The 22716-nt window shown below is 37.9% G+C and overlaps 1 protein-coding gene and 1 long non-coding RNA gene across 2 annotated transcripts in view; both read right to left on the bottom strand.

Annotated features, from left to right (window-relative positions):
- The window catches only part of ssh2a (slingshot protein phosphatase 2a), a 30994-nt gene extending 15872 nt beyond the window's left edge, over nucleotides 1-15122 (bottom strand). Inside the window, exons 1-2 of the mRNA XM_067450538.1 lie at nucleotides 14927-15122; nucleotides 6641-6684 (exon numbers count right to left, since the gene is read on the bottom strand). Coding sequence (XP_067306639.1) covers nucleotides 6641-6684; nucleotides 14927-14989 — 107 coding nt within the window. The 5' untranslated portion in view covers nucleotides 14990-15122. The remainder of the gene's footprint in view (nucleotides 1-6640; nucleotides 6685-14926) is intronic.
- Nucleotides 15123-20195: 5073 nt separating this feature from the next.
- Nucleotides 20196-22034, bottom strand: LOC137085170 (uncharacterized). The gene is made up of 3 exons (XR_010906924.1): nucleotides 21902-22034; nucleotides 20735-21693; nucleotides 20196-20287 (listed from the first exon to the last, which is right to left on the bottom strand). It is a non-coding gene; the product is annotated as an uncharacterized lncRNA (long non-coding RNA).
- Nucleotides 22035-22716: the final 682 nt, after the last annotated feature.

The following is a 22716-nucleotide window of genomic DNA, read 5'->3' as shown; positions in this document are numbered from 1 at the left end:
AAAGATCCAAGTCAGTAAAATAATCCAAACTTCCCTCTACTAAGTATGTCTCTTTAAGACCAATGCTATTGGACCCACTCCCTTTTACCATCCAGCGCATACGTGTTCACCTACCCCTAACCGATAAACACAAAATATTTTTAAATATTATTATTTTTTTAATTTGTGTGGTGGCTTGCATTTAACTTTGTCTTCTTCATTTAAATTTGAGGTAAAAAAAAGACTTCCTTTACAGGTTTGTGAGATTAACCCTACGTTCATTTAAGACGTTCTAGACAAATGTTATAATCAAAGGCCTTGGTCAATTGATGTCTGAGTGATAGAATTCCCAGAGAGGAGAGAGACAATAAGGTTTCACACAGATGAAAATACTCAGCCTCTAGTTAATTTAGTCCATGGCCTGTCCTGGATAAGTGAACACGCAAAACCTAAAAATGCCTTTGTTGTCATAAAAAGTGGAAAAGGCACATGAATAGCATGCCTTGAAACAAAGAAATCATGAATGTCAACAGATATTTTAGCTTTGAAGTCACAATATAATTTGTTAGAGGACAACAGACATTCATAAAATAAAAAAAAAACATCAGTCATGTAAATCCAAGTCAATTACTTGGCTTTGCCACTAATATTGACAGGCAGTATGCAATAATCACATTTAAAAAAGGATAAACGTTTACTTCCTGATTCAGGGGGGAAGGATCATTCTTCGCAAACCGCATATTTGGCCCATCACTATACTCAGTCTGTTTTTTCTGTGTTCTTGTCAAAGGCGATGACCTTGGTAGACCATTGGGGAAATCCGTCTTGTTTAAAAAGGCCCAGTGTGACAAGCACTGTAAATCTCTCATCTCAATATCTGACTGAGTTCATTCGCACGACAAGTTATACATACTGTCGTATTATTTCATTCAATCTTATTTTTCATCATCTTTGGAGACTTAAAAGCAAGGCGAGTTGTAAACTAAACACACACCACTGCAATTTCAATGTAGATGTCTCAATAAAAGCCTTTAGTAGATGACTGAACCTCATCAAGACATTTGCATGATGGCTTGAAAGAGGAACCTGGCACACTACAGTAACACAAGATGTCTGGGTTTGATAGATAAACATCAGTCAGTGCAGAGAAGACTTCAACAAAGTCAGACAGCTGGGAATCAACATTGAGATGGTCGATTTTTCACTTAAACCCATTAAGACTTCTTTTTTAGAGCACGCTATTCTACATGTCTAAGTGAATTTTATGTGAACAGTAAACACTTAAAATCTAAATCAAAGACAGAATTGGCACACACGTGAATGCATGACATAGGTTCTACGCGTTTATGGGCTCAACACACCCATCGTCTTACGTTAAAATACATCACATTCCGCATTGCAATGCATTTGTTCTTGTGGCGGTACATAACATCTGAAACCTCACAAACACCTCCAGGCTGTTAACACAGTCATAAGCTACTTTATGTTTATATCAGTTTTCCCATTTGACTCCCTTGGCTGGTAATTTGAGATGTTGCTGTTGTCATGTCGTGTTTACAAAATTATGAGTGCGTGTTGTGCAACCGTCGCCGTCTCGCATGCAATGTCCTGGAAAAGGTCACTGGTGCTTACAAGATAATGGATGCTCCCTTGATTACCCCCATTTCATGACCGCAGAGTTCTTAAGAGCCAGCTGTTTCCTATACTTGGAGCTGGGAATGTGTCTGATACCAATTCCTTACTCTACTCTATTAAAAAATGGTCAGCCACGTGGGAAATCCTGTGGGCGGTATGACCAGTAAGTTACAACACAGTTTTTGTTGCTGCTGGAAATTCAACTAAGTCAATTAGATTCTTCACAAGGGACACAGCGCTCTGTGGACAGTCAGCCTCTTTTGCAATGACCTTTTGTGTCTTGCTCTCTTTGTGCAAGGTGTCAATGGTCTTCTTTTAGACAACTGTCAAGTCGGCAGTCTTCCCCATGATTGTGTGGCCTACAGAACTAGACTAAGAGAGCATTTAAAGGCCTTTGAAGGTGTTTTGAGTTACTTAGCTGATTAGAGAGTGGCACCAGTTGTCTTCAATATTGAACCTTTTCACAATATTCTAATTTAACTGAGATACTGAATTTGGGATTTTCCTTAGTTGTCAGTTATAATCATCAAAATGAAAAGAAATAAACATTTGAAATATATCAGTCTGTGTGTAATTAATTAATTAATATAATATACACGTTTTACTTTTTGACTGAATTAGTGAAATACATCAACTTTTTGATGATATTATGACCACCACCTGTCTGTGTTTTCTTTATAGGATTTTATAGTGTACCTCACCAGGACTTTTGTCTACCACTTATTATAAATGTACATTTAAAAATAGTCAAAGCAGTAATACATTTCAAACATCACTGGGTGAGATATGCTCAAAGCTGCCGTAAATACATAAGCCAGTGAATGCACACCTGTGACTAAACATCTGTTAAATTAAAAATGGGGTCAATTTTTATGAATCTTTTTTTAACATCTGGAAAAAAGAACCTACAATAGAGTACGGTTTCGTTCATTACTCCCAACTTAACTTCCTGTTCTCTCCAACTGTACTATCTGAACAAAAATGAACAAAATTGCAAAAATAAATATGTTCAATAAATTAATTAATTATAAAAAAGCTATCACTATGAAAAAGCACTCGTTTGGAATAAATTACACCAAAGATATACCATGTTATATTCAGCGTAGCAGAACCTCTAACCGTTGAAGCATGATTACACCTGACCTTGTAAGAAAACTAGGTGAAATGAGAGAAACTCATGCATGAAAAAACTTGCTCTACCCAGCCCCGTGACAAACGGTCAGCCAACCAAACTCATATACACGTACTTATAAACATAAGTGGTCCAGAAAAACCTGTTCGGCCACACTGCTGTGACACCTTAACATCTCTGAAATTTTTATTATATGCTGGATCTATTTTTCTATTCTGTTTCCTGGTGCCTGTATCTCCAGTTTTTTTTATCTTAACCAACCCTTTCTCCAGCCCCAAGACTAATTGGAGTTGCTGGAATGAGGCCAGTGCACAAAGCAAATGTATCGCAGGCCAGCTAAGACTGAATAGTCCTATAAAAAACACAATAACTGCACTGCAGGCCTGCTATGACTTAATAGTCTCATAAAAAGAACAATAAATCCAAACGCTGATGATGACACTCCTAATGCACACAATTCAGACATGATTCTGAAGATGTAGTTCTTCTTCATTTTAATACATTTGATTTGTTTTTAACCATGTTTTTATTCATTAACCACATCTTTCTCTGACCACACTGGGTTTTACAAGTACCAAGTCCATTTTTAAATGCTTCACATTTAGAGATACACTTACATTTAGAGACCACATTTTGTAGTGATTGTGAATCATTTCAAGGTTCAAAAGTGATCAATTTTGCGATGTGAATTTGTGACAAGTCATAGTCCTCGTGAGGTACACTGTCATTCAAAAGTTGTTAATTAAAGAAATTAATACTGCGTTCAATTTATCAAAAGTTACAGTAAAGATGGTGTAGCAGCAAAACTGTTTTTAACATTTTTAATAATAAGAGATCCCTCAGATTTCTGAACACCAAATCAACATAGAAAATGGAGACTGGAGTAATGATTAAGAAAATTCAGCTTTGCCATCACATATCTTTCAAGACACAAAAAAATTGTTATACATTGGAATACTATTTCATAATATTACTGTATTTATCTAATAAATGTGACCTTAGAGAGCATAAGTGACTTAAAATAATTAAATATCCTAGCAATAAACCCAAGATAGCAGCAAAAAATCATTTACTTTTTGTGTTCCAGAGTGTACTGCAGATTCCCTCCTTGTCCCTTGAAATTGTAAGTGATCATGCACAGCAAGATATTTGGGCCAAATGTTATGTAATCAAGGGTCAGGTTGTAGCATGGGGGTGCAAGTGAGAAAAGGCAAATGAAAACACACACAGCGCTCGGGAGAATATCTTACGGAAATGATGTCAGTCATCATAGGATTACCTAACATGCCGTGTAATTGAGGACATGTGTGGCACGGCATTGAAAGTGCCAAGTTTTGGGGTGCCTTTTAAACTTGACCTGGGGGTTCTAGTTTTTGTCTTGGATACTACACAAACAAAAGTCTGATGTCATGTAAGACCCTCCCAGACGATTCCATCTGGTGGTGGGAAGCCAAAAAGCGTTGCATAACTAGGCTTGAATAGTTATCATCCACCATGATACTTATGATTCAAATTAGACCGGAGTCTGAACCCTGTCCAGACCCTCTAATGAAAGCCTACACTGTCAAATCATGTGCTGCAGTCCTCCACAAGGTACTTAACGTCCTATAGGCAGGCAGACAGAACCTGCATATGTATATTGTATATATATATATTATATATATATATATATATATATATATATATATATATATATATATATATATGTGTGTGTGTGTGTGTGTGTGTGTGTGTGTGTATAATACACACTGTATTGCCAAACGTTTTGGGGACACCTGCCTTTACATGCACATGAACTTTATTGACATCTTAATCTGCAGGAGTTGGCCCACCGTTTGCAGCTATAACAGCTTCAACTTTTCTGATAAGGCTTCAACAGTGTGTTTATGTGAATTTTTTACCATTCTTCCAGAAGTGCAGTTTGTGAGGTCACCGATGTTGGACGAGCAGGCCTGGCTCACAGTCTCTGCTCTAATTCATCCCAAAGGTGTTCTATAGGGTTGAGGTCAGAACTCTGTGCAGGCCAGTCAAGTTCCTCCACACCAAACTCACTCATAGTTTTATGGACCTTGCTTTGTGCACTGGTGTACAGTCATGTTGGAACAGGAAGGGGGGATCCACAAATTGTTCCCACAAAGTTGGGAGCATGATATTGTCCAAAATGTCTTGGTATGCTGAAGCATTAAAAGTTCCTTTCACTAGAATTAAGGGGTGAAGACCAACCCCTGAAAAAAACCCCACGCCATAACCCCCCTCCACCAAACTTTACACTTAGCAAATTGCAGTGAGGCAAGTATCGTTCTCCTGGCAACCCCCAAACCCAGACTCATCCATCAGAGTGCAAGACAAAGAAGCGTGATTCATCACTCTAGAAAACACTTCTCCAGCACTCAACAGTCCAGTTGCAGTGTGCTTTACACCACTGCATCCGATGCTTTACATTGCACTTGGTGATGTAATGCAGCTGCTCAGTCATGGAAACCCATTCCATTAAGCTCTCTATGCACTGTTCTTGAGCTAATCTGAAGGCCACACAAAGTTTGGAGGTCTGAAGTTATTGACTCTGCAGAAAGCTGTGCATTGTGTGCCTCAGCATGCACTGAACGTGATTTATGTGGTCTGCCACTTCATGGCGGAGTTGCTGTTGTTCCCAATTGCTTCCCCTCTTTCTTATAATACCACTAACGGTTGATAGTGGAATATTTAGTAGTGAGGAAATTTCACGAATGCACAGGTGGCAACCTATCAAGTCACCATGCTTGAATTCACTGAGCTCCTGAGAGCGACCCATTCTTTCACAAATGTTTGTAGAAGCATCTGCATGCCTAGGTGCTTGATTTTATACACCTATGGCCATGGAAGTGATTGGAAGGAACACCTGAATTCAATGATTTGGAGGAGTGTCCAAATACTATTGGCAATATAATGTATGTTCAAAGCCACTGTAAAATATTTATAAATATAAGCTGATAAATGTTCAATACTAAAAGGCAAACATTTTTGACAATTAACCCATTTACCAATCCTATCACTATAACTTTGGAAGAATATGTAAGGAATCTTGTGAAATGGAGTCAAATATGTTAAAATGTAGAGTTTAAAGTACTAAAAATGCATTACCTTATAGAATAATTAAATTATTTACATAAATGATTTATTTAAAACATTTAAATTATCACACACATAAGTTGTGGCAAATTTGTAGCAAACGATTTTTGAATGATTCTGCAAAAAACCAATAGCGTGGAAGACCATGTATACGTTCTCATGCGAAGTCCGATATAGCACAAACCACAATGTTGTGACGAATCAGTTTATCCAAAATAAAAACAAGAGACTGATAAAAAACAAACAAGTCTGATGTCACATACATACGTGTATACTCTAAAATACACAAATACTGCTCACCTCAGATACAGCATCCTGATATTCATGCAAATATTGTACTGGCCAAATACTGTAGTGTACTGGATTGCATAGTCACGTACACAAGGTAGTCAAAATTCAGGTCACCATCATCCTGGTTTCACTCAAACAATAACGTAACTCATTTCAAATGTTCAGTTCCTTTCTTAGACACAGATATTGATTTTTACATAATTTGAAATCACAGATCTGCTTCCACTCGGACTTTAGTTTAGTTTCATCACTAGGCCTATTATCTGGCCAGGGTTTGTATAGTAGTCATGTTCCGTTCATTAGTCATGCACTGTTCAGAATACTCCCCCTGGTGGGGATACTGCACATCATAAGATGGATCAAAACTAAAGTGAATGTTTTCCTCTAAAACAAAGATGATGGTCCAGTCAAGTGTGACTATGAATATCCGAGACATAAATGTGGATTTTAGGATGCTGGTGGATAAACGGCTTAGATGCAGGCCTGTGGACTTACCTTCTGGGCTGAGAGCGCCGGTCATCTTCAGCACTGCCTGTCTCCTGTAGGAAGAGAACAAGAGATACAATGGTCAGACCTGGAGTACATTCAAGTAGATCACAGTGGTCCAGCATGAAGTCCAACCACTCAACTTACCGCAAGTGTACTCCTACCTGTACCTTTATCTGAAATGTTAGGTTGATAAAGTGATAATTTGATAAAAACAAACCTTAGCATCATCAAATGACAGGAAACTAACGAAATTACACACAAATTGTATTACGCAGTGTTTGAAATGTATTGCCTCTGCACTGTTTGACAGATTTTCCACGCTTTTCCCTATAAAAATAATAATTCATATTTATTTTTAAGTTTAGCAAAAACAAACTATGAACTGCAGCATTAAAAGAAACCAAGTTCCTACTATGACCACCAGGAAATCAGTTAACAATCTGATAATAATTATTATTATTAATAATGTTGAAAACAGTTGTAGTAATGCTTAAAAGGGTTAGTTCACCCAAAAACGCAGGTTGCGCTGTAAACACAGTGCAGCTCCCAGCATTGGCTTCTGTACAACTCAAAAGTGATGCGCTAATTGCAATGTCTAAGACTGATATAGGTTAGAACAAAATTTTTGAATTAAGTCATTATTTTGGTTTGTTTTTGCACACAAAAAGGATCCTCGTTGCTTTATAAAATTAAGGTTCAACCACTGTAGTCACATGTTTTTTACTATCCTTATTAGCCTTGAACGTGTTAATTAATTTGCTGTCTATGGAGGGGCTAGAAAGCTCTCGGATTACATCAGAAATATCTTAATTTGTGTTACGAAGATGAACAAAGGTTTGGAATGACATGAGGGTGAGTACGGTAATTAAATAACTGAATTTTCATTTTTGCCTGAACTATATTTTCTTTATTTTTCTTTTATCTTTTTATACATTTCTTTTTCTTTGATGCATCCTTTTAAAGAAATCTAAGGACTACCTTTTGAAGGACAACAACAAATGTCTGGTAGGGACTACAACAAGCTTCTTCCCAGGTTAGTGACATCACTAACCCTAAAATGTACATAAACCCTGCCTTGGGATCAAGCAACAAAGGGGGTGAGGCCATATTAAGAAGAAGAAGAGTTGTTGTAGTAGAGCACATTTGGGAGTCTGCTCAAGCTGTCACATCCTACTTTTCACATTTATTGGAAAACAGTACGCAACACAAATGCAATAGCATGTCATAAAAAAAGATGACAAAATAAGTTATAAGCATATTTAAATCTCCATGTAGCATATATTCTCTGGCTCTGAAGGCATCTTAACAACAAGCGATTATCAAAACAGAATATGCTAATCAATGACTTGAAGATAGCAACTCCACATCAGCTCATAAATTCATCAACTAGCCATTCGGAAACATCCTGCATTCTACATTTTGCCACTTCTTCTTGAGTCTCCTTTATTGTCTGACTCGGTTTTAAACATAAAAGGCTGAACAATTTTCAGTGCATGTCTGTGAGGTAATCGGAGCTTCTAAAGGTCTACTCACAGTATCACACACTAGGCATGGTTGCTTTGTACCGTGATTGTGGTGTGATTGCCCCCCTCCCCACTCCCCCGCTGGCCTGCACTCACACTTGCACTTAACGTACGGATGTCATGAAAAATCATGTCCCCCTTTGAAATAGTGTCCGCTTAGGACCCAACATGGTAGCTGTTTTAAATGCCTGATCAAAATGTTACCACAATGTTTCGTTTAATGGCTAATCAAGTTGCTGTAGCTTATTCTAGCAAGCTAAACGTTCCGTTCAAAATACAAGCTTGACATTTTTTTACAATAACAAAACGCATTACATATCAGACAAATAAAAAAAATAAAAAAAAAAATATATATATATATATATACATATACATACAAAACAGGCGCAAAAAATAAATACAACAAGTATATATATATATATATATATATATATATATATATATATATATATATATATATATATATATATATATATATATATATATATATATATATATATATATATATATATATATATAAAATTGTATAAACATTAAAGCGGGGCTAGGGCTTTTAAGATGTAGGGTAATTGCAAATGTGGTGATCGTATGAAATGAGATGAATATGTGCAATGTCCTGGCATTACGACTGAGTGCTCATGTACGCAAGAGATTCAAATATTAGTACATTCTTTCCAAGTGAGTGCAAGCAGTTCTTAAAAAACGCGAATACAGTCGTTTTTTTCTCTAGTGATTCGTATTTGTTATCATTGTACGCTCATGAGCGTGACCTAAAACATGGCGGCGACTGCCCAGAATGCAACGCGCAGTGACGTTGATTCCCAGACTCTATAAACTAAGCTAATTGGGTAGCTGTATGCTATGCTAGAACGTACGCTAACTAAAAAATATTAAGAACGAGATATGCTTGATATTTATAGCTTCAGTTATATACTAGTATATGAAACATGATTTGCAAGACGTTAAAGACTTTTAAAGAGGGATGGGCATTTGATTACATTTTCTTAGTCAATTGTCGGGAGAATTAAAGATCGACTATCGATTAATCATTATTTTTATAATAAAATTAATGATTTAACTTTTATAAGACCTTTATTACAAGAAAAACTTGTGGCAGACAGCTAAACTACGTTCAGTTAGCCAAACCAATCATATGTGCTCATGCATATGCGTTTCTGTCGCGTCTGCTGCGTGCCGTTTTCCATGTCTTTGCACACCAGAAAAGTTTCTGACGCGGCGCTGCTAGGTGACGTACAGGGAAGGCCTATACTTCATGTTAAACATAAATATATAGCCTACTGATACAGCAAAGACATTGATGGCAAAATATGCTATATTCTGTAACAGGTGCAATATTTCAAAATCGATAAATATTTTTTTGAAAATTTTTTTTAATTACAATTAGGCCTTTATCTTCATTTATGTTAACCTAGAGACTTTCAAACACCAAAGTGTCATTTATTAATGTGTATTTGTGTCAAAATTACATCTTATCGTATTCTAATTTGCCTGGAAACGCTTCCAACACACTTGCTTGTCAAGTGAAAAATAGGTGTCGGTTTTATTTCTAGCATGCACACGTTTTCGGCGCGGCTCGAGCTGTGCGGGTCATGCAGGCAGTGTGGAAAGCTGTAACCTGTTAACATGGGAGCTGAAATAAAAACGGACACGCCACGCAGCCGAGGTGCTCTCGCCACAAAAACACTCGCTCTGAGGGGACTGACGTTGCCGGGATACACTAACTTGGCAAGCAGGATGCACCGCCACTGACATTAACCAGGGATGGATGCTCTTTATTTAAGTGGTAGATCATTTGAGTCGTGGCCGTGTTGTACTTATACAAGGCATCGCAATGTTTGCAATGAACTATTTCAGTTTTTAAATCAAAATGGTCCAACACTTCACCGTGATCTCTTCATGAGTACTTTTGAAATCAAAACGGAAGGTGGTAAAAAAAACTGGTGGTAAAATGCTTAATTGCTGCCACACAATTGCTTCAAGACTTTTTTATGCATTAGATTAATCTTTAACAAATTGAAGTGATTCTTAACAATTAATTATCGATCGTCGATTAATCATGCCTATCCCTAATTTTAACACAATTTAAATGTCAAAAATCAAAACTTGATTTTGTAAGAATTGTAATCAGGCTCTGAACAGATTACCTATCTAAGATTAAGTACCAGATTAAGTTCTTTCAGCCAATAGAATGGCTTTGGGTCCTAAGAGGACACCATTTCTCATGACACCGGGCAAGAGCACACTTACGTAATTCACGATGCAATTTTTAGTTTTGAAGACCAGAAGAAAAGCGCTTTTGTTAATAGACCGCCTAAAAAAGTAGAGCAGGTCCGAATTCCATTTTTTGAGTTTTGAAACTTCACTAGCAATCAACCAAGAATATTCAAAGCTTCAGAGGAAAGGGGCTGAACATATTCTTCTCTCTAATAAAAGCAGAATCTTGAGAAATGTCGTGCCTCACTAGGGCAGGGCTTATATGCTCAGAGAACGGACACTGAACTAGTAGTCATTTAAAACACACAGGTCTGTTTTGTCCCAGTTTTAATTTATTATAGTAGTAAAAAATTATTTTGTTCAGTTAAAAAGAGATTAAATACAATTAAAAACTGAATATGCAATTAATTGAAAGTGTATCCAAGTAGTAATAGTTTGATGTTTGTTGTCGCAACAATGTCATGTAGTGCAACAGCTGTTCTGTGCTCTGGCACGGTTAGCACTCACACTGCATGCTTACCGTGCACGATACCAACCAAACCGCGCTCTGGTCCATCTCTTCCAAGCGGACCAGGGCCGGCTCAACGAACTGGAGCTCTCACACTATTCAACCCAACCAGACGTTGAGGGTCAAACGTGTCCGGGCACAGTTCACATCACCTAGTGTGAGTACACCCTAACACAAGCTCTTGACGCTCCACCCTCTTCTACAAAGGAGGACCAGCTCACCCTCAAAAAGTGACAATTTTAACATGCAATAAAACATGATCTGTGGGGTACTTTGAGCCAAAACTTCACAGACACATTCTGGGGACATCTGGACACTTATTTTACATCTTGTTAAAAGGGCATTATAATACTTCTTTAATAAAAGTATTAATTGTTTTTGGAGAAAAAAAATCTTAGTGGCCACAAACTTTTAGTGTAGATTGACTTAATTGTAAACATAGTTCTCACTCATACACCCTAGCTAAGCCAAACATCGGACACACACACACACATTTCATAAGTTGATGTGTGATTACTGCAAAGCTTCAGGCTTCCTCTGACCACAACGGCCAAGGCTACATTTAATCCATGCTGCCTGCTTCAGTAATCCCAATCCCAGAGCACTTTCTCTTGGGGATCAGGCAGCCAACCCATGCTGCATATGGACAATGTCATAACAGAGTGCTTCTTAACAACACAGTTTAGGGTAAATAAGAGGCAACCAGGCACAAGTCAGACTACAATCACCATATAACCAACTACAAGTCAAACCCCCCCGATCTGTAATCAACAACTGACTGACGATCTGAATGCATTCTACTGCAGGTTTGAAAAGCCCAGTCTCACACCACACACCTGCTCTGATCTTCACTTCCCCATCAACTCCTGCACACCCTCTCCTAACCCCTCCTGCCATCCAACCTGAGTTTAAGGTCTGTGTGGACGACGTCAGCCTATTCTTAAAAAAAAAACAGAAGACTAAGAAAGCTTCAGGCCCAGATGGAATCTCATCTGCTTGTTTGAAAGCCTGTGCTGACCAACTTGCACCAGTCTTCACGCAGATCTTTGGACAGATCTTCAACAGATAATTGGAGTAGTGTAAAGTTCCCTGCTGCTTCAAATGCTCCACTATAATTCTTGTCCCCAAAAAAACCCAAATCACTGGACTAAATGACTACAGACCTGTTGCTCTCACGTCTCTGGTCATGAAGTCGTTTGAAAGACTGGTACTGGCCCACCTGAAGGACATTACTGGACCCTTGCTGGATCCTCTTTAATTTGCCTATAGAGCAAACTGGATGGTCTGTGGATGATGCAGTCAACATGGTACTGCATTATGACCTGCAACATCTCGACAGACCTTGGACTTATGCAAGGATCTTATTTGTGAACTTCAGTTCGGCCTTTTATACCATCATGGCTGATCTCCTCACAGCAAAACCACCCAGCTCTCCATGCCATCCTCAATCTCTCAGTGGATTACAGCTCCTGCAGCTAGTGAGACTGGGGTAACTCACATTCAGGACTCTCAGTATCAGCATTGGGGTGCGTTCTCTCCCTACTGCTCTTCTCCCTGTACACCAATGAATGCACTTCTAAAGACCACTCTGTCAAGCTCCTGAAATTTGCAGTTCTCCTGTCTCACATCAAGCCGTTTGACTGTGTGATGCCAGGAAGCTTCAGCACCAAGAAAAAAATCCTTGTGAGTGCAAGAACACTTGGCAATGAAGCTCTTTCTGATTCTGATATGCTAAATAGGCAAAAATATCCTGCCACAGCAAACAATAGTGTGAGATACACTGCACAGGGCCATGAACTCAGACCATGAACTCAAGGTGTCTGTGACAAAGTATATTGATTTAGTGAGAATGCACAACAATGTAACTCTTCACTTACAATTTATTCCAATACATTTGAGAAACTGGCTAATTTGTTTTTCCAATACCAGCTCTCTCTCGGCATGTAAAATGTGCATGGGGAAATGCATCACAACCAACGTCAAGACTAATAAGGCTTGCTGGGATAGGTTCACTGAGGACTTTGTCTGGAAAACCTTGAGGCATCTCACAAGATGACTCACATGGAAGCCTCAATGGGGTCACATGATGGGTAGTTGGGGGGGATAAGCCCAACCTCATTCACATAACCTAATTTTTCTATCTAGCCTTTACATGTGAGCTAACCTAAATATGACTTAAGATTTTAGGTCATCTTGTCATTAGTCATTAGTTGAGGTAGGTCATGTCAATTTTGGAACTCATGCTGCTATGTTGCAACATGCATGTTTTTCTGGCATCATACGTGTTTTTTCAATAAGTTGCTTGGACTCCAGTGTAACAATGCAAACAAAAAAAATGTTTTTTAACATAGATCAACAAGCTTTCAAGAGTTTACTGTAAGGAACCTTAGTGTTTTCAGAATAACACTATTACTACCATAACATTTTAAAATATTTTTCATTATGTAATGTGCATGACAAATTTATTGTGGTGCTAAGTTGACAATAAAAACTGACAATTTAGGTTAAACTAAACGTTTCTCGCTGCTCAAAACACCACATTACTTTTACATTTCTAACAATGTCAACAACGATTGCAACATAATTTGACTTATTTGATTGGACTACCAAAACATTTTAAATATATAAATAAAATAATGCTTTAATTTATGAGATAAACAGGAGGCACTCACTGAATTGAATATGGAACTTATTATATGAAAACATTAAAGTAGCTAAATCATATTTTAAGTGTTTTTTGCTGCATTTTATATTGTTTTAAATATCTAATATATGAAGAAAAATATATATAATATACAGTATATACTGCAGCACAGTTTCAAACAGATACAAAAAACTCAAGATTCTCCCATATATAAATATTAATTCCAGTTGATTATGAAAAGAATGGATTGGGGCACAAGAACAGACAAGTTTAAATATTGCAATTTCATGGTGACAGTCTTACTTGTCACTAAAAATTACTTCTTGTAAGGCAGGACAAATCTTGACGCGAGCTTTACAGAATTAACCCACTTTTCATGCACCATCACCCCCTTTTCGTCAACAACTGCATTCAACTCACGTAGGCTATTCAATTGTTTTGTCCATATCTCAAAATAAAATTGTTGCTAAAAGATATATGGGCATGTATGCTCAGAATAGCATTCAATCATACTACACTTACTATTTCTGCAGTATAAATATGAGTACAAATTACAGCCACATTTATACAATCTCTTACTTTGAGATTTTATTCAGTATTTTTTTTTTTTTTTGTATGTGCATAAAAGCATATTAAAGAGAGTTGTATCAGGCACAAGTAAAAGATGAGGTAATTCATGAGCAGTCTGTGTAACACGGTTGTATGATATAGGCCTGCTGAAGTACAGCTCTTATAATGGTAATATAATAGTGAATTTGTGAGAAATATTGGGAAGTGGTGAGCGAACCCACAGTGCTGTTCTACTTTATCAAATTGCAACAGTTATTACGACAAATAGTCACTGTATCAGGCCAAAGCATCCACAATTTTGCACACATTCTAACAGTATTTGTGACTATAGCCATCTGGAAAGTTTTAACACAGTAACAAAAATGTTTTTGTATCCTTTCGTCATATGTCAGGTTTAACAGACAGTTTAACAGACATTTCATCCTAAAACAGAATTTTAGTAGGGATCTTGAATACAACAACATGACAATGATGATTAAAATCCATTTGTCACTACACGTACTGCAGATCAGCAGCTAGCAACTAGCTCAGAAAACTGTAATACAAATGCCGCTTTTGTTCACTAATAGCTTGCCATTCCTAACGGACTGCTGTTTTTGGGATTTTAGAATAACATTAAAAATAAAGCATGAAACTACGAACGCTTAGAGTACAAAACGACACCGGCTAGTTGCACGTCTATCACTGATAAGCTCAGTATCCTTCTGCGCATGCGCAAAATGAGTAAAAACCCTAGCTGCTGCTACAGCTCGCACATGAGTATAATCGTTTAATAAGTACAGAAAAACTAGTGAAATAGATAAGAAACTTACCGACACGCACGGACTGGATGTTGTACTAGGGGTTGGCGAGCGTTGGACGATGACCAGCGCCATTCAGGGTCAAGTAACACAAGATGCAAGAGAAGATAGCGGTGAAACTCACATCATTTGGTGCCGTCGCACATAGGAAGATGTGCAGCGTCTTCGAGGTCCCTCGCTTCTGTTCGCTTTGCGCATGCGCGATGAGTACCAGCTGTCAAACCACTAGTACTGAACAGTAACTTAATAAAGGGGTGAGACGTCATACCGCTAGTGTTAGTAATCTGAGCGCTCTCTAAATCCTTTTAAATTATGCGTTGCCATGGTAATAACGTCACAATTAAACGTTTTTTGTGAATGCCGGCTGAATAGAACTATTTGGGAAAAAATGCATTCTATGGGAACAGGGAGTGTTGTAAAATGGAGCAAACTGTAACATAATCGGCTAAACAAGCTTTAGAAGAAAATAACATGAAATAAGACACATAAATAAGCTTTATTTTGTTACTTAAATTTGTTTCCTAATTTCCAGGTGGAGGCAGAGCACTCTTCTTTTTTTTACTCAAATGTTTAAAATAATTGTGGGGGGAAGGTGGTGATGGCACAATATATATTATAGAAAAATTAATTAAAAAAACATTTAGGTACTGTCACACTATTTTTTTTTTAATCCTTTCAACCCACCTTGTATGTAGCCTACAGTAATTCTTATACTTGTATTTAAAGTTTTTCTGAACTACAGCAGAAACATGTGAAATATCCAATCAAAGTTTGAGATATGAAGCCTTTATTATCTAAAATATAGGCCAAATTTTTCTTAGGATAATAAAACTAAAATACAAAAATAACATACATTTGTCATAGGCTATCCATGTTATTTGTCAGCTTTACTCTAAAACAGAATACCTTCATTTAAAACCTTTGGACACTTAAGCTATAGTATACATGATTACCTCCTTTAATGCAACATTTAGGAAGCTGTGTTCGAGGTGACAGTAAACACTCCACACCTAGATGACTGATGCTAAGGTCATGTTTCAAAGGGAGCTGTAGTCTGTTCCTAACCATCCTCATTAAGACAGGGAGCCTGTTCCCCAGAGTCACAACAACCTGATGACAAACACCACAGAATTAAGAGGATGGATCTGAGCCTGAAGACAGAGACCAGTAATTTCACAAACATTTGTTCAAATTCTGTTTATTAAAAAGTTTGGCGTTTAAATGAACATGCACGATAGATGAAGGACAGCTGTATTAAAATATATGCAGTTTAGACTTGCTTTATTTATTGAGACACCTGGTTTTAGATATGAACAATTCATTAGCACAGTGGTTCCCAACCACATTCCTGGAGCCCCCCTAACACTGCACATTTTGCATGTCTCCTCAATCAAACACACCTGATTCAGGTTATCAGCTCATTAGTAGTGACTCAAAGACCTGAAATGGGTGTGTCAGTCAAAGGAGATATGCAAAATGTGTAGTGTTAGGGGGGCTCCAGGAATGTGGTTGGGAACCACTGCATTAGCATAGTGTAGGATCTTTTATAATAATAATAATACAGCATCAATGTGACAGAGGTAGGGATTTTGTAGACTGGGTAACCCCAGCCTGATCTGTCAGCGATTTGATTTCGCCCTACAACTCAGTCTGTAAAAAACCTGTGCATTAATTTCCACTGCTTCTGTTACATTTTTGCAGGAACCAATCACAGACTGGCTTATCCACCTGGCGAGCTATAGGCAGGTTTAACTTGGTCTTGCTGTATGTATTAGTGCATTATTGCTAATGTTACGGCACCCTCTTCAGGGGCCAGTGTTTGAACCATTAGATGCACATGGTCCTCCATAATTGTTCGGCAGTCCTCTGCAGTGACACCCATCAAACACAGTAGGGAATGCCATGATATTGCAGTCTAAATTCCAAACCATCACTGATCCACCCCCATGCTTCACTCTGGGCAGCAACAGTCTGGGTGTTAAGCCTCTTTGGGCCTTCTTTACACTGTAACTCCCACAGAAAGTCAATGAAGTCGGACTCACCAGAGAACAATACGTTTCACACAGTCAACAGCCTAAGATTTGCACTGTTGGCATCAATGAAACCAACATTTGACTTTGGCACGAGTGACCAAAGGTTTGGCTATAGCAGCCCTACCATAAATATTGACTCAGTTTTTGTGGAAACAGGTCAAGTTGAGGTGCATATTTCTGCAGTGAGTTGGGCAGCTGTGTTTTTATGTTTTTGTTTTTTTTGGATACAATCCAGGTTAATCCCTTTCAGACAGCTTCATCTTGCGTTGACAGTTACTTCTGTTGGATGTCCTATGTGGTGTTATACCGACAATATCTTAGATACCATAGCTCTCGATACATCACAAAGACTTGCCGGTCATAGATTGCCATAGACAATCAGCTCTTTATAAAATATTTTTGAGTTTTGCATGATCCAACAGGCCAACAAGATTTTATTGGACTCTCCACATGTTGTACCCTGAGTATGCGCTGATGAACTCTGATTGGAGATAGGGTTACATTGTTTAGGCATAATCTAAATACTAATTTGTATATAATACTAGACTATAATAAATAATACATTTCATTTTGGCTCATTTTGGATTTTATGAGAGCTGCACATTCCTAAAAAGTTGGGACAGGTAGCAATAAGAGGCCAGAAAAGTTAAATGTACATATAAGGAACAGCTGGAGGACCAATTTGCAACTTATTAGGTCAATTGGCAACATGATTGGGTATAAAAAGAGCCTCTCAGAGTGCCAGTGTTTCTCAGAAGTCAACATGGGCAGAGAATCCTGTGGGGAAAAATAATGGAGCAATATCAGGAAGAAGTTTCTCAGAGAAAAATTACAGAGTTTGAAGTTATCATCTACAGTTCATAATATCATCCAAAGAGTCAGAGAATCTGGAACCATATCTGTGCATAAGGGTCAAGGCTTGAAAACCACACTGGATTACCGTGATCTTCAGGCCCTTAGACGGCACTGCATCGCATACAGGAATGCTACTGTAATGGAAATCACAACATGGGCTCAGGAATACTTCCACAAAACATTGTCAGTTAACACAATCAACATGCCATTCACTTTTGCTGGCTAAAACTCCATAGGTTTAAAACTGTCTTACTTGCCCTATTTAGACCAGAATGGGACAACATTCCTATTCCTAAATTTGAGCAACTCGTCTCCTCATTCCCCATATGTTTGCAGACTGTTGTTAAAAAGAAGAGGGGATGCCACAAAGTAGTAAACATGGCCTTTTTCCAACTTTTTGAGATGTGTAGACTCCATGAAATTTAAAATCAACTTATTTTTCTCTTAAAATTATAAATATTCTCAGTTTAAACATTTGATATGTCATCTATGAAATTTGAAACTTTTACATCATTGCATTGTTTTTATTCACAATTTGTACAGTGTTTTGGAATCGGGTTTGTAAAACAAATTTCTCCTAAGAGAGACAAAAAATACAGGACGGACATAAATTCAGCTGGACGCGCACCAACAATTTCTCCTCTTTTGAATGTTGTGTGGATTGCAATATTTTATGTACAGCTGTGGTATTTCTCTGCTAATTCAACTTTCAAATGCCTCTCTTACTGATATAATGTAAAATCAGTGAAGATTGGCCACCAGGCTGTGCATACATGGGCGTGTAACCTCCAACACTATATTGGCCAGTGTTTCAGTCTCATTGTCCGACCCGTGTAATCAAATAAGCCCCTTTCACACTGCACGTCGGACCGGCAATATTCCCGGGTCGCCTTCTGTGTGAAAGCAACCACGTCCCGGAATTGATTACCGAACTGAACCCGGGTCGGGGACCTAGTAACATTGTGGTATTCGACCCGGGACGAGCGCTGTGTGAACAAAAGCCAAAACTAATACCGCAATGTGTACGTAGTTATTGTGCGACTCCTAGAGCTTGTTTACAACCCTGCAGTGCCAGAAGAGCTAGTCGGTGTTTTAAATGCAGTGTTCGTATACAAAAGAAACTAAAATTAAACAAGCAGAAATGTGCGCAAACTGGACACAAGTCGAGACCACAGAGCTCCTTACTATCCGTGCTGAAGCTGAGATCGCTCGCCATTATACGTCACATCAGGATGTCACGTGTCAACTCGTTCCGGGACCGTTATGGGTTGTGTGTGAAAGCACACATATTACGGTATTTCGCTGGCAGTGAGAATGGACCAAATCTAGCGACCCGGGAACAAATGCCGGGTCGCATTATCCGTGTATTTGCTGGAATCGCAGTGTGAAAGGGGCTATAGAGTAAAGAACAGGCATATTTGGCGTGTTGTCCGAAGAGCTAATTCAGCCCGAACCATCTAGTGCTGATTGAGTAATTATCTGAATGGGCTCCTCCCGAACTTAGTTAATAGAACATCATTACAAGAATAATGGAGGAAATAAATTACGTGATGAAGTGAGCAGTCAGACATAAAACAATGCAGCACAGAAAATGCACAAAAAACACTTATGTGAAAGCCTAGGAGGTTTAAACAACATTCTGAACATGACATTCCACAGACGGCAGCTGGTGGGAGTGCCCCGTCACCCATGTGTCATATGATTGCATATGTTTGGAGGAGGGTGCTGTTTCCAGGGCCTAAATAGAAGGGCTTGATGAGCAGTCTAGAGTTGATTGTTTTATCCATATTTCTTTATTTTATTTAGAAGATAGACTCATTCAAATCAATTCAGCAGAGATGTGCTCGGAATATTTGCATTTATGGTGAAGCGCATGTAAGAAAATTTCATCAAATCCTTTCAAAATATCTAGACTACAGATTATAAAATCCACCATCCACTCTGCGATCCATCCCCCATTTCATTCCAGCAGATGTAACATCAGTATGCTGGTGTTTTAGAAATCTTGTGGAAAAATACCACAGCCAACAATCAATGCAGACTCATTCTGTCAGAGAAAACAAGCAATCAGCCGGAGATACAAAACATATTGATTAGAAATGAGACACCACCTTAAGGGGGTAGAGAAAAAAAGGGGGAAATAAGAAATTATTTTGCTGGATGTTGTGACAGTGATTGATGGATTAATTTCTCTGCGTTATTACTTTCAGTGGTCGGGTGTCTTGTTGGTTATTTAATCCATTACTATTCCTCATATTTTCTCAATACAGTTACCATTACCATACAATTTTTATTGACAAACAGTAAAAGAACAACCCCAATACAAGGAAATAAAGAGGCATTGTCTCCTACTTCATGTTGTGTTATATGCTCAAATGTTGTTTTGCCACATGGGCACGCCTCACATTTTGTTTATCACGTGTGACGGTGTCTGCATCTGCCAGTGATCGTATCTCTGTCTCCCCGTGTGGATTAGCAGAGAGAGCTGGAAAGATAAGATTGAGATTAGGAGACACTGACTATCAGAGTTTAAGACAGACAGACAACAGCAGTCATGGCTTTTAATTAAAGTTCGACTCGGAGGGCTTGGCTCTGTGACAGTGAAGGGGGTTGTGTGTGTGTGTGTGGGGGGGGGGGGGATAGAATAACTCCTTAGGGATTCACAAAAATACTCTCTTTCAGATACCAAAAAATATTTTAAATGAGAAACTGCAATTCAAATGAAGCTGGACCTCTTCAATTAATTTAAATGCAGTGGACATATTCTTACTGAAGTAGCATTGAAATGGGTTAATCTCCTTTGAGATGTCTCATATAGCAGCATTTCTGATGCAATGCTGGCCTATATGAAACACCATAACTATGTTCAGTTATACTGCGAAACTATTTTTAAAAAAAAAACAATTGTGAAAATCTCAAAATCAATAGTTACCTTTAATGAAAAATAGAATAAAAGCTATAGCAGTGGCACGTCAAGGTTACATGCAGAGACTCTCATCCTTTCCACAGAGCACTAGTCCTTCTAGTGGTTCTCCACTGGAATTGCAGCCTCGATGTACAGTCCAGTCATTAAAGAGATTCTTGAATGTCATTGAGTTGGTGTTCTTGTATAACATTAAATCCACATGATAAAGAATGCAAAAATCTGTAATATTGCATAGAAATTCACGACAACTGAGGATAGCATAGAAAGCTCTAATTCAATATCTTCTTTATTAGTGCATATGTCAGTCCCACTGTTTATGGATTATTGCATATTAATATTATCACTTTACAGAGGCTTCAGGGGATTTATGTAGGTAGGCCTACCAGAATTGAGATATTTAACATTATACTTGTTTGTGTACAACGCATCTAAAAAATATAACAACAACAAAAATATATCTGATTTTAATATTGATTGAGATCAGCAGAAATAATTTACATTCACTTTATGCATTTACATTACATTAGATGTTATTAATCCCTCATGAGTTTGTTAACTGTGATTTGTTTGTAAGTCACTTAAAATAATACTCGAAAAAAACGGAAGGAGTATTTTTGACAAAGAAATACTCCATCCAACGTCCAACATTAGTTTTTGAAACTTTGTCTATGTTTAGGATGGGAATCCAAGTCTTTAACAGTGTAAAAATCTCAGTATGCATGAAACAGCACCCCCCCCCCCCATGGTTTAACAGTTTATTCTTTGTTGTGAGTCCAACACAGAGATCCATAAAGTTCATATTTGTACTGTTAGTGGTCATGAAATTCTGTTATCAGTCAGGGAGAGGTGTTCTTCACTCCTGTTTCTTCTCAAGCATCGCGCTGTAGCGCCCGGTGGAGTGTAAACAACAACTGCAAGGATGATAATCACAACGATGATCATCAAACTCAATCCCACCGTGAGACCTGTGAAGGCATTTACTTTTTTAATATTATAAGATGTGTTTTCAGAACCACACAGAGTAAATGTAGGTTCTTAGAACGTAGTTCTTAGAAAGCAACTGATAGCATAGGCTACGCGTGGAGTCACGAGAATGACGTCCGGTCGAAGATGTGCGTCTAGTGCGTCTTTTTTAAACCATGACACCAAACGTGTGCGTGTGCTTTACTTTACCTATATGTTGTGGTCCAATGACATTCACAAGTCGGTCCATGGCCTTGCAGGCGATTTCACGTTTCCAGTTCGATGGATTCAGGAAAACTCTTTTCTTGTCCTTAAGACACGCAGAGTCCCTCCTGTTGGTCACGTGATTGCTGTGATTGTTAAAGTTTATGAGCAGATTCGAATCATGATTCTAATTGAACAAAATTAGATTGCAAGATGTGTAATTTGTATTCATTTTCTATTTAATTATTTGTATACTTTTCTATACTGTAATGATTTCTGTAAACGTCAACAGCAGAGATGGCAGTACGGAATTCTGTAAATGAGTTTGATTTTCTTACAAAAACTTATAGCCTACCAGATAGGTAGATCAACTTGTATTGTGCCGTTTATTTTTAACCCGTTATTTTTAAACATATTTTCTAATTCTAACAAAAAATACTCAACCTCTTTGTCGTTCACTTAGAACAAATTAAGATCTTTTTAATAAAATTTGATAATTTTCTGTCCCTCCACTGACATTCCATGCAACTACCATTTTCAAGGACCAGGAAGGTAAAGATACAAATAAAGTAACCCATGTGTCTCCAGTGGTTTAAACAAGCAATGCAAGTGCATTTTTTACCCCAAAAAGTACTTTATGACTTTATTACTACTCCAATGAGCTTTCACGAGAGCACCGGGACGAATGTACATTTCTATGGCTCTGGTTGACATGAGAACGTAAGTACTCTGAGATTAACATTTTTAATATATAAAGTGGTAAATTATGTTTGTTTTTTGCACAAAGAACTCATTCATAAAATTGAGGTTAAGTCAATGGA

Source organism: Pseudorasbora parva, chromosome 8 (assembly GCF_024679245.1).
Source record: "Pseudorasbora parva isolate DD20220531a chromosome 8, ASM2467924v1, whole genome shotgun sequence".
Taxonomy (NCBI): Eukaryota; Metazoa; Chordata; class Actinopteri; order Cypriniformes; family Gobionidae; genus Pseudorasbora; species Pseudorasbora parva.
This window is presented reverse-complemented; position numbering and strand designations above follow the sequence as displayed.